At 43.9% G+C, this 19,512-nt stretch overlaps 1 protein-coding gene across 3 annotated transcripts in view; it reads right to left on the reverse strand.

The window, feature by feature from the left end:
- Positions 1-19,512, reverse strand: part of LOC134205905 (F-actin-monooxygenase Mical) — a 273,749-nt gene that overhangs the window by 25,034 nt on the left and 229,203 nt on the right. For 2 of the 3 annotated variants that reach the window (XM_062681611.1, XM_062681609.1), the window contains 7 exons: positions 10,260-14,045; positions 7,791-8,096; positions 7,649-7,681; positions 6,807-7,059; positions 6,650-6,737; positions 6,274-6,578; positions 5,884-6,204 (listed from right to left, as the gene is read on the reverse strand). In XM_062681611.1, the coding sequence (XP_062537595.1) occupies positions 5,884-6,204; positions 6,274-6,578; positions 6,650-6,737; positions 6,807-7,059; positions 7,649-7,681; positions 7,791-8,096; positions 10,260-14,045 (5,092 nt within the window). The remainder of the gene's footprint in view (positions 1-5,883; positions 6,205-6,273; positions 6,579-6,649; positions 6,738-6,806; positions 7,060-7,648; positions 7,682-7,790; positions 8,097-10,259; positions 14,046-19,512) is intronic. The other variant, XM_062681610.1, reaches the window with a different exon arrangement.

A 19,512-nucleotide genomic window follows, 5' to 3' on the forward strand; every position in this document is an offset into this window, starting at 1 on the left:
TGGACTTTTCTTATACACATTTTTTGTTCAATTTCGCGTGAAAAAAATGGTTGGTAATCGATTCTGTCTCCAGAAGTTGAATAATAACAACTATCCTACCTGGAAGTTCAAGGTAGAACTGCTCCTTATTCGAGAGGACTTATGGCGTTGTGTCGACCCAGGTGTTAAAAAGGCAGGAGAAACCGATGACGACTGGTATGCGGTAGATGCGAAAGCGCGTGCATGCAAACATTGATCTGCTGATCGAGGACAACCAGCACGGGCTGATCCGTGCGGCTGCATCAGCAAAGGATAAGGATAAGGAAGATTGTGTGTCGTTTACTTTTGTTGCCGGTGCGCGTGTGACAATTCGAAGCCATTGATCGTGGACTCAGGTGCGACGAGCCACGCAGTTGCCAGTCGGAACTTTTTTAGAAAACTAAACAGTTGTGACATAAAAAACGTGAAGCTAGCCGACGGAAAAATACTAAAAGTGGAAGGCCAGGGAAGTTGCACGATTGTGTGTTGCGACGAAAACGGGCAACAGAGAAAAATGGATATAGGCGTTGCGCTTTACAGTCCAGATCTCGCCATAAACTTATTATCGGTACCGGCTATAGTTCAAAAGAATGCGGAAGTGACATTTGATGCTGGTGGTTATCGAATGTTCCGCGAAGGAACGACGGTAGCCGTAGCAATGCTAAAGAACGGGCTTTACCAGTTGAAAGAACCAGAGGAACCATAATAAATACTGCAAGCACGTCTGGCATAGGAGGTTCGGGCACAGAGACCCGGCCGCGATTATTCGGATGAAGAAGGAAAACTTAGTAAGTGGACTTGAAGTGTTTGAGTGCGGCATCGAAGAGCCATGTGAATGTTGCTTGAAAGCTAAGAGAGCGCGAACATCTTTGCGAAAAGAATCGTCATCACATTCGAAAGTAACGATAGATCTAGTCCATACCGACGTGTGCGGCCCTGTTGAAGTGCCATCTGTGAGCGGGTATCGTTATTTTATGACCGTGATCGACGCTCATTCCCGCTACTGTGTACTGAACCTACTGAAAAACAAGTCCGAGGTTGCAATCAAATTCGGCCAGTTGGTGGCACTCGTACAGAACCTCTTTGGCCGGAAGCCCAAGGTAATACGTTCGGACCAAGGAGGAGAGTACATCGGAGAAAAACTGCGCCATTTCTACAAGCAGGAAGGAATACAGGTTCAGATGACAGCCAGTTACAGCCCGCAACAAAACGGCGTGGCGGAACGAAAAAACCGCTACCTCGAAGAGATGGCTTGCTGCCTCCTGTTTGATGCCAATCTACCGCAGTGCTATTGGACTGAGGCATTGTGTACGGCAGTTTATCTCCAGAACATCCTACCGACGAAGCCTGTGAAGCTTTCACCATTCGAATTGTGGCATGGCACTTTTGTAAACAAAGATTCAAACGTCAATTTGACGAATCTGATAGCACTCCCACGCAAATCAACACCATCAACACGTAGGTGTAGGCTTCTGCTACCTGTTGATGGTGTTGGTTTGCGTGGGATGGCTATCAGATTCGTCTTATCGACGTTTGAATCTTTGTTTACAAAAGCAGATAAGTCGTTTTGAAAACTTGGTACTGAATTGTGAGTCGGGACGTACATTTTATTGAAAGTGCACCATAAATACCGTGTCTGTCGCTCTGTCGGTACTACGAAAAGGGAAAAGGCAATCGTGAAGCCGACACCTGTTTCTCGTCAAGAGGAGATGGTAGTGTTCGATTGAGGTCCGATGAAAACTGACAACGTTGTCGCGTGCGCACGTGCGCAAGCAGGAGGAATCAAATGTTCCATAAACGGAAACAACGTGAATCATGACCCGGAAGCAGAATCAGAAGACGAAACTGTTCGTTCCACGCAGTTCGAAAAAACAGATTTCCAAGAATTCAGCTATGACGAGCACGGAATCGACATGAGAGATTTAGAACGTCTCCCCAGAAGATCCTGAGCGAGTGCCGGGAATACCGGCGAAGAAAATCGAAGTTGCAGGTATGACCAATGATTTCGTTAACGAACCAAGAACGTACGAGGAAGCAGTTCAAGGCAACTAGAGAGTTGCCTGGCAAGCGGCGATGCAAGAGGAATTTGACTCTCTTGTAGAGAACAAGACATGGGAATTGGTGCCACTACCTCCAGAGAGAAAAGCGATTGGTTGTAAGTGGACATTCAAAAGAAGGAGAACGAGAGCTGCGATTGTGCATTTCAAGGCCAGGTTGGTCGCACAGGGCTTCTCGCAACAGTGTGACACGGACTATGACGAGGTGTTCGCACCCGTGGTCAAACAAACAACTCTTCTGCGACTATTGACAACCGCGAGCCGAGACGGTCTAATTGGAAAACACCTGGACATCAAATACGCCTATCTCTAACGCGAACCTGGATGAAGATATCTTTATAAAACAGCCCCCCGGATTTCAACAATTTGATCTGCTGATTGAAACGTAGACTTTACGGTCTGAAACAGTTCACGCGTGCTTGGAATGCGACACTTGACGGCGTACTGAAACAGATGGGATTCGAGTCTGGTAAGGCAGACTCGTGCGTTTATGTGAAGAAGACTAATGGCAAGATGTGCTTTATCTTGGTATATGTAGACGACATGGTCGTCTTCTGCCATTCTGAGGAAGAATTCCTTAAGATTCGGAACGAAATAGAAAAACACTTCAAGCTGTCAATTTCAATTTCTTGTGATTCATATCGAAAAAGCAGACGGCCACTACACCATGAACCGAATGAGCTACCCTCATCGGTAAGTTGCTTGGGCGGTTTGGACATGACGGCACCAAGCCTTCTAAGATACCGCTCGACCCTGCATACATAAAACAGAAGAAGGAGTCAGCCCTGTCAACAAATATATCGTATCGTTCGCTGGTGGGTAGTATGTTGTATTTAGCGGTCAACACCGGACATCTGTGCTGCCACTTCACTGCTGTGAAGAAAGGTATCGAATCCGACCGATCGCGACTGGACAGAGGCCAAACGCGTTCTGAGTTATCTTACGGGCACCAAGAACTTGTGTCTGCACCTCGGTAACGGTACCGATAGTCTTGAATGCTTTGTTGATGCAGATTGGGCCGGGAACGAAGACGATCGAAAGTCAAACTCCGGTCAAATCATCAAATTCGGCAGTGGCGTCGTGAGCTGGGCCACACGTAAACAAAACTGCGTAGCCTTATCATCCGCCGAGGCTGAGTTTGTGGCTCGTATATAGTTTGGGAGGACAATCAGTCCTGTATCAAAATGGTCGAGTCGGATCGCATAGAGCGTCGATCCAAACATATCGATACAAAACACGAATTCACCAAGGATCTTCGTCAACGTGGAGTCGCCGATCTCCGTTACCTACCAACGAACAAGATGGTCGCGGATATTATGACAAAGACGCTGGACAAATAAAGCTGGAGCGCCACCGTAAGTCGCTCGGTGTTTGTTAAACTTCTATGCGTTGAGGAGGAGTGATTGGCACCACTGTACCAGCTACGAATAAAGTTGCAATACTATATTCTTCCAGTGTAGCTTTTAGCGCACAAATTTATGTATATTTCTACAAGTGTAAATAAAATATTCATTCCAAACGTGTTTCCTTAAGATAACAGACGTGTTTCCTTATCACTGCTTGTAAATCTCTAACAGATCATCTAGTTGAAAGAATGTGTTCTTCACCGAAGACCAAAAGCTAACCTAACATTCCATCGAATTAAATGACGGCAAACCCATACACAAAAAAAAACATATAAGTACCCTATCACCTTAGGGAGGAGGTATCTAATCAAATCCAGAAGATGCTCGATACTGGTATTAATAAGAGAGTCGTCATCCTCTTGGACATCTTTCTTCTTGGACCACCCATATCCCAAAGAAGATGTACAACTCAGGGAAAAGGAAATACCGGATAGTTGTAGACTACACTGCTGTGAATCACATATTTGTCCCATATGAATAGGAAACCCAGCAAAGATGGGACAGATATGCGATTCACGGCAGTACATTAGGCTTGATGGAAAGCCTCGACTGCAAATCGGAAATCAGTGAAATCAATTTAAAATAAACCCCTACGGCAAATTCAAATTCGTTCGTCCTTAAGAACGTCCCGGTAACATTCCAGAGGCTAATGAACTCGGTACTTCGAAAACACTTGGGAATCCGATGCTTCGTCTATATGGACGACATCATTATATTCTCATGATCTTCGTCACAACAGAAGGGGTGAGACTAAACCTCAATAAAGGCTCCCCCAGACCTAAGCGATTTCATCGCCGCGACGGCGACAACTAGTCGCCGCGATTCTATCGTTGGGTCGCTGCAGGCAATATTTACGCTTCCATACCAACAGCGACAGAATCGCTGTCGCCAAGCGATAGAATCGCGTCGCCAATGTCGCGTCGCGTGTGTTTGGGGGAACCTTAAGGTAGAAGCCATTACTGTAAACTAACCATTGCCAGAAACTTCTGCGCTGCTAAATCCATTTTTATCGCCGCTTCAAACCTACCGCTCACTAGCCTCTCAACTGGTAAAAGTGAAACCATAAATCACGAGTCTGCCGATTTTCAAAACGCATTTTCGAAGCTAAAACAAATCGTGTCGACTGTTAGCCTAGCCCGAGAAACCGTTCTACATCCTAACAACAGATGCCTCCAGTATTGACATTGGGGCAGTGCTCTCGCAGTTAGAGAATGGACAGGATGGTTTCTAAAGCAGAGGAAATGTGCTCCGCGACAGCGAAAGAGCTTCTAGGTATCTATTTTTCTTCTAAAAAATTTAGACCACATCTATATGATAAGCCTTTTACGATTTATATTGATCAAGAGCCCCTTAATTATGAGCTCGAGCTAACAGATGCCACTGGAGGAGTTACTCGCCAGAGGCTGTATTTGGAAAAGTATGATTTCAAAATCGTGTTACAAAAAAGGGAAAGAAAATGTGGTCGCAAACGCAATCTAATTGAATTTACCAAAACTAGCCAATGGATGTTTTCCAAACGGTATGTATACGGCCCCGAAATAATCAACAGATTCAAAAATCAACTTGTATTTCGAGTAACTGTTGATAGATGCCGCCGAGTCATGTTTGAAATTTTTCCTGGCAAAGTAAGACATGTCTTTCCTAAATTAAACTATTTCAAGGAAGAGTTGGCAGATATCGTTCAAAATATTTAGACCCAGATGCTAGTAATTGCATATTTGCACCACTAGAACCACTAGACCTTGCAATAAAATTACAAAAACAAGCTATTGTAAAAATTTGAAGCAGTTAGCAATCAAACATCGCTCTATTCGGACGCGTTACTTTCATTCCTTTCGCCATGGTTGCAGGCTATAGAAAATGTGTGGTGCGCGTGAAAACATCCTTGTTATAGATTTTAGTGGCCTCCCAAATCGTCCTGATACTGGGAAGATTAAATTGTTGTTTTATAATGAAATCAAACTTCAGTATAGTGACGTTAAAAGCAGTTGCATAGTTTTTGAACTGTGTGCTTTCGCAAGACCAAGAAGAATTCGTAAGAAAAGCACATAATTTCAACCATCGCAATCACAAACTAACATACGAAAAAATGAGGGAATCCTTTTACCTACTTTACAATACTTGTATGTATAATACAAAAATGAAATAAATGCAAACGGCATGCAATATGGTTACAAAAATGTTATAAAATATGTGAATAAAAAATAAATCGGAAAGTGTTGATTAAAACAAATTATGCTAATCGTAAAAACTCAAAAATAGCTCATAGTAATACAAACTAGCCAACAAACCGAGTAACACTGACCCGAAAACTGCCAACTTAGAGCATCGACTTGCCCTGGAAGAAGTTTTCGAGCCCTTGTTGCCAACATTAAAACAACTAAGAAAACCGTTAATACTACCATTGTCTACTGTCACACACGTGTTACCACCATCATCACCACCATCCTCATCACGACCATTCCGATCGCCAACAACATCATCATCAACATCTTCACCACCATTTTCAACACCAGTGCTTACATCGGAATCTTTCGTCATCCGCGTTGACGGTGACCCCAGGGCAACGGAATGGGGCACTCCGACGGCGGCCGCTGCCGCAGCAGCAGCCGCCGCCGCAGCATCCAGCGACGGTCTTAGCGCTTGCCGTTTGGCCACAATTTCCAACATTTCGTTCAGGATAGCACCCTCGGCCGCGACGTCCGACGAGTTTTTGTCGAGCTCTACGGAAAACAATTGCTTTAGAATCGCCCCCTTCAGGTTGTTTGATTTCGCCCAGAGGTGATGCTTACTGCTGCAGGACAGTCGCATGTTCAGCTCCTCCTTGAGCTGCGCGTGCCGGTGCTCGAGCTGCAGCTCCTGCTGCCGGATGCTCAGCTCCTCGTCCCGCACCTTGAGCCGGGTGATGTTGCGCATGATCTCCAGCCACTCCTTGACCAGACCCTCGTCGTTGGCGCCCAGGTTTTCGATGTTCTTCTCCAGCGATTCGCTCTCGCCGCGCAGCTCCTTCTCGATCTCGACGCCCCGCGTCTCCAGGTCCTTGATCTTCACCTCGATCTCCTCCTGTTCTCGTTGTATCTCTTGAGCAATTCTCAGTCTGTGGAATGGAAGGGGGAATGTATGGGACGACTCGAGGAAAAACGTTATTTCTATTGCGAGTTGACAAACCTTTTCAATTCAGCTTGACGCGATGCCTTCGTCATTGCACGTAATTTTTTCAGTTCGTTCTTTGGCTCGTTTGTAGTGCAACTTTCGTCTGTTGGAATAAGGCGTAGAAGATCGATTTATAAACAATTTAGAAGTAGGTAAATGCGTAACCACTTACCATCGGATCGCTGATAGTTGAGTGGCAGTGGCGGAATTGGCGGAGGTTCCAGTTCTTCGGCTTCCTTCCGACCGATCGGCGTGAACCGGTTGCCGGAGGTTCCTGCTCCGGCTGCAGCATTGACTGCAGCCGATAGTGGTGAACCCGTTATGGAGCTGGTCGTCGTGTCACGCCCAGACGGACTAGTACTGGATGGGTGCTGTTTCAGGTAATCCTCGGAAGCACATCGTTCGTACGGGGAGCCTTCCTTGGTCTGAAGGGGAATAAGTGTAGCGTTTTGAAATCAAAATATTTTTAAAGGTAATTAAGTGTAATTAAGAACAATCAGTACAAAACTTCTGTTTTTCTATAGCACGTGACAGAATGAGATTTGAGCATATTGCGAAATGGCGGTGACCTATTACTGTCAGTTTTTTTAAGTTCAAACATTCTGAAATTCGGCCACAACGATCTTTGATATACAAAAATTCTTTCGACAAAATTTGAGCCTAATTAGTCTTAGAAAACCTCTCTAACAATAATAGGATGAAGCAAAAGCCGTCATTTCCCATAAGTAGGTATCGAATTAATTCAAACATAAGTACATTAATTTACTCAAAGCTTATTAACTATTTATTAGCCTTAAATTTGATTCCAAACTGTCATACTGAGGGAATTTTTAATCAAACAATAAAATTATTATTTGTGAAGAGCAATAAATTAGTGCAATAACAGTGAAAAAGTGATTTGGCTCATTATGCAAATAATGGCAATTGAAACAAAAGAAAAGCATGTGAAGAAAACAAACAAGTGCAAACACACTACTGCTAAAGTTAAAGAGATAGAAAAATTTGGATCCTTACACCAAAACCAATATTCCTCACATCGAAGCATGACTGAAATGAGTATCAATGAATAGCGATTAATTTAGCCTCCACCGAAAGACCATCCCAATCAATGTGAAAATGAAACACACAACAAACAACCCCAAATCAACGAACTCACCTTGGACTTGTCCCTCAGCTTGGGCGAGATTTTAAACCTCAAGAACCCGGCACCCGCCAGGGAGGATCCCGTTCGAGTCGTCGAGCTGCTGCTTCCACCGGTCGGACCGCCCGGCACCTCCCCATCGCTCTTTTTGTTTTCCTTGGTGGGCGACGAGCCCGCACTGGAACCGCCGACGTCTTTCCTCCGACTGATGAAAAAGTCCGACACCTTCTCGATGAGGCTTTTCCGGCGTTCGCGGTCCTTACACTTGCTTCGCAGTCGCAGTCGTACCTCGTCGCCAGCACTACCGTTGGCGCTAGTCAGCTGAAAATTGGGAAACGTAAGGTCAGTTATGATATGATAAAATGTCAAATGACAAAAGGTCGGAGGAAACAAAGTTGGAACCCGGGTAGAGGTGAATAACAAACAAATAACATAACAATAGCAAATTTTGCTGTGATATCAGATTTTGTTATTCTTATGTTATTCATAAATAACATAAAATAGCATCCCAACAACAAGTTTTGTTATAATAGTAAAATTTGCCATTCATTTATTATTGTAAAAAAGAGCAGAACAACAAATTAAGAACACATTTTGCAATCATAGCAAAGTTTGTTATTCGTTTGTAATTTGCTTTTTCAACATCAATAATAACTGATTTTGATATTTTCTTTTCTTCGAATATTTTGCTATTGGTTTGTTGTTATAATAGCACAATGAGTTATTTATTAGTTATTTGCTAGAGCAATGTCTGTTATTATTTTGCTATTTTAGCAACTATATCAAACAAACTAATAGCAGATTTTGCTATTCAGTTATTCATATATTAATAGTAAAATTTGATATTATTTTGCTGTTTTCTTCTACCCGGGAAGGACAAAAAGTCGGAGGACAAGAGTTTGAAAAGACAAAACGTCGAAAGGGACAGAAGGCCGAAAGGACAAAAGGTCGCAAAGAACAAAAGGCCGTAAGGAACAAAAGGTCGAAAAGAAAAAAAAGGTAAAAGAAGAATAAGGATAGGAGAAGGTAAAAAAAGGAAGTAAGAATAAAGAAGGAAGAGAGAAGATGGAAAAAAGAAGGTGGGAAGAAAAAGGATGACGCAAGAAATAAGCCGGGATAAGACAGAATAAAGATGGAATACAGAATTTGGAAGAAAAAAAAGAAGAAGAAGAAACAAGGAAGAAGGAAGGAGCCAAAAGAAAAAATGAAGAAGAAAATAGGAAAAAAAGAAAATGGAAAAAGGAAGTAAAACAGAAAAATTAAAAAGAAGAAAGAAGAGGGAAGAAGGAAGAAGAAAGTAGAAATGAGGAAGAAGAAAGAAAGCAGAAGGAAGATGGAAGAAGGGAGAAGAAAGAAATAAGAAAGAAGAAGAAAGTACTAAGAAGGAAGAAGGAAGATAAAAGATGGAAGAAGGAAGAAAAAATAGGAAAGCAACAATAAAAAAGGTAGGTAGGACGGAAGACAAAAGGTGGGAGGACAAAGTCGAAGTCGAAGAACAAAAGTTCGAAAAAACAAAGCGTCGAAAGGAACAGAAGGTCGAAAGGACAAAAGGTCGCGAAGAACAAAAGGCCGAAAGGAACAAAAGGTGGAAAAGAAAAAAGATAAAAGAAGAAGGAAGAAGGAGAAGGGGAGAAAGCAAAGTAAGAAAGAAAGAATGAAGAAGAAAGAAAATAGAAGGAAAAAGCAAGAAATCAAAAGGAAGAAGAGTGGAAGAAAAAGGAAGAAGTATGCAAGAAAAAGGAAGAAGAAAGAATGACAGAATTAAGAAGGAAGCAAAAAGCAGGAAGAAAAAAGAAGGAAGAATAAGGAAGAAGGAAATAGGAAAAAAAGGAAGAAGTGAAAGAGAAAAATGGAAAAAGAAGCAAGTAGAAATGAGGAAGAAGAAAGAAAGCAGAAGGAGGATAGAAAAAGGGAGAAGGAAGAAAGAAGAAGAAAGAACTAAGAAGGAAGAAGGAAGATAAAAGATGGAAGAAGGAAGAAAAATGGAAAAGGTACATGAAAAAAAGGCAAAAGAAGGAATAAGAAAGAAGGAATAAAGAAGAAATAATAAGGAAAAAGGGAGAAGAGAAATGGAAAAGAAAGCAAGAAGAAAAAATAAAAAAGGAGAAAGAAATAAGGAAGAACAAAGAAAACGGAAGAAGGCAAAAAGAAGAAAGAAAAAAGGAGGAAAGAAAAATTAAAAAGAAGAAGGAAGAAGGAAAAAATAAAAGGGAAGTAAGAAAAAAGAAGGAGGTTGAAAGAAGAAGGATGAAGTAAGAAAGACGAATAAAGAAGGAAGAGAGAAGGAAGAAGGAAGAAGAAAGGATAAAGATGAAGATAGAAAGTTTGAATTTTTCACTTTCGACGTTTCGTCCCCTCGAACTTTTGTCTCTTTCAACCATTTGACCCTTTCGTCCTTTTGTCTCTTTCGTCTTTTTGACCTTTTCGGCCTTTTGTCATTCGACCTTTTGTCCCTAACCCTTAACTATGTACTCATGAACTCACCCCTGGGCTCTGCACCAGATTCGGATCCGAAACGTAATCGTTCAGCTTGCTTCCGATCAGCGTGGATCCTGCGTTTCCGGGGCCATCCGTGGGCGAAATGAAATCCGGATCGTTGCTAAGATTCTTCAATATCGATACATCGTTAACGCTCTTGGAGGTCATCAGTTTGTTGGGAAGCCGTTCGTTGAACTTGGTGTCGTCCGATTTGTTCTGCTGCTGTTGAAGCGATTCCTGGTCATTCAGCTCCCGAAGGTTGATGTGGAACTTTTTGCGTAGCAACTGAACGCGATCCTCCGGCGATAGACCCAGATCTTGGTTGGATTTTAGGCGAGCACGAGCGCGGGCCTCCTCACGAAGCTGCTCCGTTAGAGTAAGCGGCTCGTCAGGTTTTTTGATGCTGGTGATGGCGTTTCGTGGAGTGACCAAATATGGGCCGGGAGTTTTGAAGGCAATGTTTTCTTTGTTCGGCTGGATGGTTGATACTGTCGGCGTCGAATGCACCAGGGGATCAGCCAGGTAGGGTTCACTTGGGAGGCCGCCGTTCTTTTCCTGACTAAGAAGTCGGTTTCTCCGCTCCGGTGCGATCGGTTGATAGGCCGCTGGCTGCGGTTGGCTAGGCGGAAGTGGTGGATGACCGAGAGCGTTGTTGCGATTTCTACTTCGGTTGAGACGTTTCTCGGCGTTCAACTGTTTCTTCGTTTGCAGCTTGTCCATGACTAGATCGTGTATAATGTCCTTCTGCTTCACACGTTCCTTAGTGATCTCCTCGATCTTCTTCTCCACACTCTTTGGCACCTCAATTGAACTTTGCTCTGTGTAAATGCTCGATTTCACTACCGATTCTTGATTGTCAGCGATCAGCTCAACGGTTTTTTCATCCGCACCAATTTCCCCTTTGGAAGTTTTCCGCTTGTTCTTCTTAACCTCCAAGGAATCCCTCGCACTGCTGATTTGTGCGATTTTATGTTGCAATCTCTTTACATACTCATCGTACCCAATATCTTCAATGTTGTTCTTCAAAGAATCTTTCCGCATATTCCTCTCCAAGCTGTTCCGCTTGCCAGCTGAACTGGATTCGGTCGACACTTTACGCACAGGACTGCTGGAAGACTTGTCCGCCTCCAAATGCTTCGAACTGAAGGAACTCACGCTACCCCGACCGCTGCTACCACTTCCCGTTGTTGCCGTTCCGGTGCGATCCAGAACTCCCGCCACAATCGTAGGCGCATCGCTTTCCTCCGTCGTGGTTTCACCGGTTCCCTGCGACGAAGTCACCACCAAAAGGCTATCTTCTTCCATGTCGTTCAAGCTATCGGGCTGTTGCTGCGCACTCAGTAGCACCTTGTTCTGAGCGGCCAGCGCACTGAACGTAATTTTCGCGGGAGGTTCCTCGTTCATCGGAGTCTTGGAGTCATCCGTCGAGCCGCCGTTGAGCAAATAGGCACCCTGTTCGATGTAGTCCACTCCAGCGACCTGTTTGTTGATGGCTTCCACCAATGAAGGTTTCATCACCGAAGTGTAACTTTGAGTCTGTATTTGATTGGTTCCTACGATCGAGTACGGGGTCTTCCGAGAATCGCTCGGATCAACGAATTCAACATAACCTCTATTTTTCAACATCGCTCGATTGGTCGCAGAATAACTTTCAATACAACTCTCTTCCTCCGATCCGGTGTCCATGAATTCGATGTCTTCGATGGCTAAATTCTTCATGATTCCATCTTCCGAAGACTGCTGATGCTGCGTTTGTTTGGACACGACAATCGGTGCTAACGGAGTGGAAATGGATTTCTTCTGCTGTAACCTCCCATGCTTTGGCTTATTTCGTTTGATCGTTCCTTTGTTGGAGTTCAACGCAAACTCGATATCCACAAAGTTCTCCGAAACGGCATCGTCAGCTGCCCAGTCCGAAAGTTCAGTTTCTGTAAGGTTCTGCGCTGTCATTTCCGTTTCCGAGTCGGATCCTTCTGCTTTAGCCAGTTGTGGCAACAGCTGCGAAGGTGCTAACGGTGTCTTCTCGGCATCAGTGTCAGGCGATTTTCGACTAGTAAAGGTGAGATTTCGAGGTTTCTGTACAGGTTGATCGTTGCGATCTAGCACCAGCGGGAGGTTTATCATAGATTCCAGCTTGTTTTCGTTGCGTGAGTCGAATTTCAACTCCGGCTTTGGATGAGTAGGACTAGATGGTTGTGCGACTAACGCAGATTGGGGCGATTCTTCGCTCATTTCCAATTCTTGAACCGGTAACGGAATGGACGTTATTCCACTTTCGACGTGCTGCGGCGGTGTTGGGGTTCGATCTCGCTCATCTTCAGTATCTTCATTAGGTTCTTCGACCAAGGCAACACAGATACTGTCCAGATTCATCTCCTGTTGAGATAATTCTGCCGCAATTTTGGTATCCGGTGGTAGCTGCTCCAACAGTTTCAGGTCTTCAGGATCGCCAATGTATTTCCCATCGATAATCATAAGGCTATCGATTTGCATCAACTCTCCCGCGGTATCATGAACCTCCAACCGTGGTACGAACCGTTCATCATTGAGTGTCTCCGGACTAGTGGTCGAATCCAGAATAAAGTGTGGGATGTCATCCACACTGGAAGTGCTCGATGTCGAATCCGATATACTATCCGAATCAATATCATCATCGTCTTCCTCTTCCTCCTCTCCAAGCTCCTCTTCTTCTTGATCTTTACTCCACGCCATCTCTGGAACCTGTATCGAAGTCTCATGCGCTGGACTTCTGGTACGCTCCTGTTCCTCTGTCACGGTTTCTTCTACAGCATTCTCATTACTATCAATCTTTATATTGCTAATGATATCCGGAACGCTGTTTTTCAGCTCCCCGTTACTCTTTTGCATCACAGCCCCTCTGGTCGAAGGTGGAGTCATGCTGAAATTCAACGTCGTTTCCACCAACGATCGATCACAGTTCGGCGAATCCGCCGTCAAATCTATGTACATGTGCTTCAAGTTGGAAATATTCCTCATTTCCACGATTCTATCCCCATCATCTCTATTTTTCTGTCCAGTAGCAACATCTTTCCGATTATCATCCACCTTTCTTTCCTTCTCCGGAGTTATCAGATCGATTGTTTCGATGATGCGCTCATTATTGTTCGGACGATCGTCCCTCTTGCTCTCATCCTCACGTTTCATTTCATTCAACTTATTCTCCACCAGCGTTGCGTTGATCGTTTCCGCGTACCATTTCTGGCCTCCTGGTCCGGCCGGCATTTTACCGTCGTACACATTCTCCTTTTCGTCATTCTTTCCTGCAAGCAGTGCTTCCTTTCTAAGCGAAAGCAAGGACGTCGGTGGTGGTGTGGCCGTGTTCTGCAGGAACGTCTGCATGGTCGGACTGATCTCCGGCGCCGGATTCAGCAGTTTCTGGCACTCGGTGATGTTCGAATGGAAGCTCTTGAACTTGGAATCCAGCGCCGAAGCCGAACCACTTTTAACCACCCCGGTACCACCGGCCGGTTCGCCGAGGAGGTATTTCTTCTTCAGCTCCAGACTCTTCTTCGACGCGATACCCTCGGTGCTGGCTGTTTTGCTGAGCGTGTAGTCGCCGGGTCGGGGGATCGAGAGGGGTGAACGATTCTGGCTTAGTTTGATCGTAGGATCGACCTCGACCAGTGGTTTGAACTCCAGGTGAATGTCCTTCCGTCCGGTGCGGTCGTATCGGAACGACAGTTCCGTGGGTGATGTCGAACGATGCAGCGGAGTGGTGGCCACAAACTGCCGACGCTGACGGACGCCATTTTCGATTGTCACTTGCTTAACCTAGAGGGGGAAGAGATTTAAAATATGAAATTAGTTTTGTATATTGAATAGATGTTTTCTTTTTAAATATATTATATGCATCACCGATATGACAATCGACTCTTTACGGATTTGTTAAACGGTACGTTATGGCCAAAACATTCATGCAAAAGTAATGTAATGGATGACATTCCCAGATATACCATGACTTCCAAAGAGCAACTATATCATGATTATCAAATTTTATCCATCTGAGTCACACCGATGTTCAAAAATTGTCCCTTTACTCAACCTAAATGTTAGATCAGACAACGGGCACCAGCGATGTTTTTCAAGGGTATGCTGAACATATTTTCTCCTCTGCTTGTCATTATTTGTGACGTGATTTTTCATCATGTTTTATGCTTTCGCCAGAAACTAAAATTTGCCGATTAATGCTGAGTGCAGGTCAAGAATCCGTCAGAGATATATGGCAATTTCCAAAATTCTGCCTATCTCAACATTTTTGTCTAACTCTCAAAAAAACTATGGATGTCCCGTAAGAACACGCCTTCTGTCGTCATCTCTACAGTCCCGGATGCCTCTCAGTTTCTGACTCATTCATACGATGCCAAATCACCTATCCTGAAGACTCCGCAACACCCAGAAAGCTTGTTAGAAGCCCCTGCTCGCCCCAATCCAGTCGCGCTCGCTGCTGCCTCCGATCATTATAGCCGTTTGGGTTCTGAGTTTGGGGGTGGAAAAGGGGGCTTGTACAGGCAATTATACAGCACCACAGCAATCCGTTCTCTCATCCATCTTCCGCTTTCAGCAACTTTTCTAGCAAGCCGCACCTGAAAATTACAAATCAGCCATCGGGACGCAATCTTGCCGCTAGCTCAAAGGAAGACTCAATCCCTCTCAACGCAGCCGGCCCCTTCTGCAGGGACCAACAGCCATACCGGTCCTGCGTCTGAGTTGGAGATGAGGTCTTTCGACCTCCGTCTACAGCCAAGCACATACCACCACGGAACGATCCGCTCTCTGATTCTCGCCCTCGGCGTCAACGATTTCCTTTCAAGCTTTGCTAACTGGCCTCCGAGCCATAACCCAAGCTATCGAATCGAACCATGCCAAACGCAACATTCAACTCCGGCTGATTATTCATTTAGTTCTCCATCTCCTCATTTAGAAACGCACACTGAACACCAGCCGTGAGGAAGTCTCTATTCCACTCATTGCAGCCAGCAGCTCTGCGTGTGAGTTGGGAGACGGGGTCACCCGGAAACCAATTTTCAACAAGTATTTTCACTATTAATGATATGAGTGTATTACGTCTACGTGAACTAACGGGGCTATCGAATCTATACTTTCGCATCTATCAGAACGTCGGCTCATAAACATTTCTAGATAACAGACACATGACTCGACTCTGAACACTATCCTGCCAAATGTGTCACGATTACGACGTATTTCGTTTCGATCGGAATCAATACAACAGCAGGAAATCTACTGGTGGCGGTGTTTTGATTGTGGTGCGTTCCGAAGTCAAAGCAAACCCAGTTGAAAGCGATTCTTGAAGGCGTCTCGAACAATTCTGGGTACCAATCGAGATGGGTGGCTGAAGGATGTTCCTGTGCTCGTATATTATCCCACCAGATCTGGTCCGTGATGTAGAACTCATCGAAACTCACTGCCAGTCAGTCTTCGCCACAACGGCGACACCGATGTTTTTGTCCTGGGTGGTGTCTATTGGAAGCAGTTCTACAGCGGTTTCCTAAACTCTGATCCAGAACATTCGCATGGCTCTGTCAGCCTATTGGATAGCTACAGCATAACCACTCTTAGCCAAATTAATAGCATTAGTGCTGTCCAATGAGCAGCTTGAAGTAGCTCGAAGTTGTTCCCGTCCTGCTTGTTCTTTTTGTCAACAAATGGGCATGAGCAAGACAGGGAGAAATTTCGAGCTACTTCAAGCTCTCATTGGACAGTACTATTGCGCACTGGTCAAAACTGTGGTGGAATTACGACCAACAGGGAAGCAAAACTATAAGCGAAAATAATACGGAAAAAGCCAAGAATTAGAAGAAATAAAAAGTCGTGACGGTTAACTTTACTGAAACGTTTATTCTTAACAAGTGAAAAAATACGAATGAGGCCTAGTGACGAAATGCATCGTCAGTTCGTCGCTGCTATATGTAGTAGTATCATCATCAGTATGAAATACAAACTTATACCAAGCCAGGTAGAAGGTGGTCAGAGTCTACTCCAACACTCCTCCTCAATGAGTTCCAGCTTCTCCCGAAAACACCCAGAGGCTTAGTGAGCGCATCCGCTATCATTTCGCCTGTCGGGCAGTAGACGAGCTTCATGGTTCCTTGGTCACAGAGATCCTTTACGAAGTGCATTCTGGTGTCAATATGTTTTGACCGTTTAGTGGTACCAAATATTATATATTAACAATATAGTCCACTCTAGCTAAAAACGGGCGAACACACGACGCCAGCGCTCCAGCGTATGGCGGTCGAACTGTTCAATCACAGCAACGCGTGAAAGTGCATCGTTGCTTCGATATCAATTTAAACAAATCAAATGTCATGTTTCATACTTATTCAGTTTATTGATTCTTCAATTTCTTTGCGAATTTTAAAGGTGCGGAACAGCTTTTTGACGAATTTGGGAGTGTAACGAGTCCTTAACCACAACCGTTTGACGACAGCAGTGGTCTTATATGGTCACTATTGTGCCCCATATTATTGACTATCTCAGCAAAAGCGGCAAGAATCCCTAGATCATTCAAGACCCACGGATAATCAACCCTTGGATGAGAGTCAACGCACCTCGGCATGTTAATGATAAAATTAAATTAAATTTGAGTACAAAGTGCATTAAACCAATCGCATATTTTTAAAATATATAACTGTGGAACCTGAATTGCAGTTGTTGCTCTATTAATTTTCTGGTTCCAAAATTGCATCGAATAAATATAATCTTGGGCAAGCCTATTTCCGAAGACGTGTGAGACAGAAATAAGACTTTACAAGCTATTCAAAGAAGGTATTAGGAACTCCCCTTTTAATCATATTGTTAACTCTTTGTTCTGTTGGACACTGAATATTACATTTGTTGTAGTAGGAAAAATGGAATAGTACTTGTCCACATTAGATTAAGCAAAAGCCATACAGAAAACTGTTTGTCAGCTACTTGAGAAATGCAGTTTCCTAAAGTGTTAAATATCAAGATCCTCAGTTCGATGAAATACCTTTCCGTCTATTTTTTGTGTACGATGATCACAAACGTTGTTGTTCACTGCAAAACTTGACCCTTCCACCGAGGAGCAGATTCCTCAATCAAATTACATACAAAAGACGTAGGCGTTGTTAGGTAGGTAGCCATTTACGAAAAAATAAAGAATTTTAATCTGCTCTTTAATCCCAGTCTCGTTAATGTGGTGCGAATTTTCCGATGGTTGAGTGTCACACAGTTGAAAATCGAGGTCTCGAACATTATATCAACGACTTCTGTCAACATGTTTCTTGTTGATTCTGTTATTTACTAAACGACAGCAAAAGTTCAAAGCTACTTTGATCATTTTTATTGAAACAGTCAGACTTTTAATCACCAGTTGGCGCTGCGCTACAGAAAAGTTGTTCGCTAGTGGCTTGTATGAAAGAATCAAGAGTGGACTATCTTGTACTTTAAAATCTTCGGTGGTACGCTCCGCTTCACAAAACTGAGACAACTTTGGTTGTCCTCAAACAATGTCGTAGCCTTGCTACTATCTTCGCCGATCTCTTCAAACAGTACTTTACACTTTTGTCTTTCGAATTTCTGCCCTGGCTTCTGTTTGCTTCACTTTTCATAGACAACCACTTCTTAGGTGCCCGCCAGAGTAAACGCAACGTGCGATGCGACGCGACTCACGTGAAAGAATAACAATCATTATCAACTGGTTGTTAAATTGCACTGTCGCGTCGCGTCGCATCGCACGTCGCGTTTACTCTGGCTTCACCCTTACAGTTCTTTTTGAAGTGTCCCGGTTGTTTACAGAAAAAACATACTTTCTTTTTCCGTTCACCACACGCATCCGATTTCATCGCTTTCAAATCTCGCGACACACAATCACCACGCTCGAGGCGCTGACTGTACCGACGAGACAGTCCAATCCGTATCTGCCCGAGTTTGCAGACTTTGCACAAAAGCGGAACTCTCCGGAATATCATCGCAATCTGTAGCGGCACATCCAAATCCTGACCAGCCGCTGCCAACTTATCAAACAGTCCTTCCATGGAAATTAAATGATTTTCCATGCTTTTACTTTCACACATATTCGCACCGCATAGCAAACTCAAATAATGCACGATAGTCGACATCGTTGCTTTTTCGTGACTTTCTTTGAGCGCCTTCCACATTGCTTTAGCACTTGCTACATTTTTAACTAACTTGAACTAGCTCTCTTCAAGGAACAATCCAATGTTTGCCCGAGCCTTTCGATCCTCATTCCGCCACTCATCCGTCTCTTCGTCCGAATCCGGCTCCGACGCATTCACCACTTCACACAAGTCTTCTTTTTTCAACAACCACTCCATGCGTTGTTTCTACGATGCCCAATTTTGTTGGTTCAACTTCGAGAAGATAATCTTCTCAGCGTCCGCCATTTTGTTCGAACCCGATCACGAGGAAGAAGCTTGTCGAAAAAAAGCTCTCTCTTTAATGATTACACGCGAATTTTCTTTAATCGTTCACTTTTCACTAGCTGGGCACATAACCTGTGGTGGAATTACGACCAACAGGGAAGCAAAACTATCAGCGAAAATAATACGGAAAAATGGAAAACTAGCAGAAACGTTTATTCTTAACAAGTGCAAAAATACGAATGAGGCATAGTGACGAAATGCATCGTCAGTTCGTCGCTGTTATACAGTAAAACCTCCATGAGTCGATATTGAAGAGGCCATCGACTTATGGAAACATCGAGATGTGGAACACGAAATCCTTAGAAAGCTGTTTGAAACGGCCATCACAGTAACCCGGAAAATATTTTTTAATATGGCATAATTTGCTTCCATGAGTCGATATCGAATCATAGAACATCGACTCATGGAGGTTTGACTGTATGTAGTAGTGTCATCATCAGTATGGAATACACGCTTATACCAAGCCAGGTAGAAGGTGGCCAGTCTCTACTCCTACAAAAAATGTTGTTCATCATCTTCCACTACTTGTCAGCTTCGAATTCAGTCACGTGCACGACTTTACCGAACGTACTGCGCCCGTGTCATATGATTTTAAGTAAGCCAACCATATAAGTATTACTATTACAGAGGTATTGTCTAATATCGATTGGGGAAATATTCTCAATACGCATGATGTGGATGAAGCTGATCTAGCCTTATCACACGGCAATTTACCAAGTATCGGACACAACCCCTTCGAGATCAGTACGTGAGGCTCGAGGCTCAACCATGAATACCAGCGAGTCAGTCGTCAGAGTTTTTGCGTTACCAGC

The sequence above is a fragment of the Armigeres subalbatus genome, chromosome 1 (genome assembly GCF_024139115.2).
Source record: "Armigeres subalbatus isolate Guangzhou_Male chromosome 1, GZ_Asu_2, whole genome shotgun sequence".
Classification (NCBI taxonomy): Eukaryota; Metazoa; Arthropoda; class Insecta; order Diptera; family Culicidae; genus Armigeres; species Armigeres subalbatus.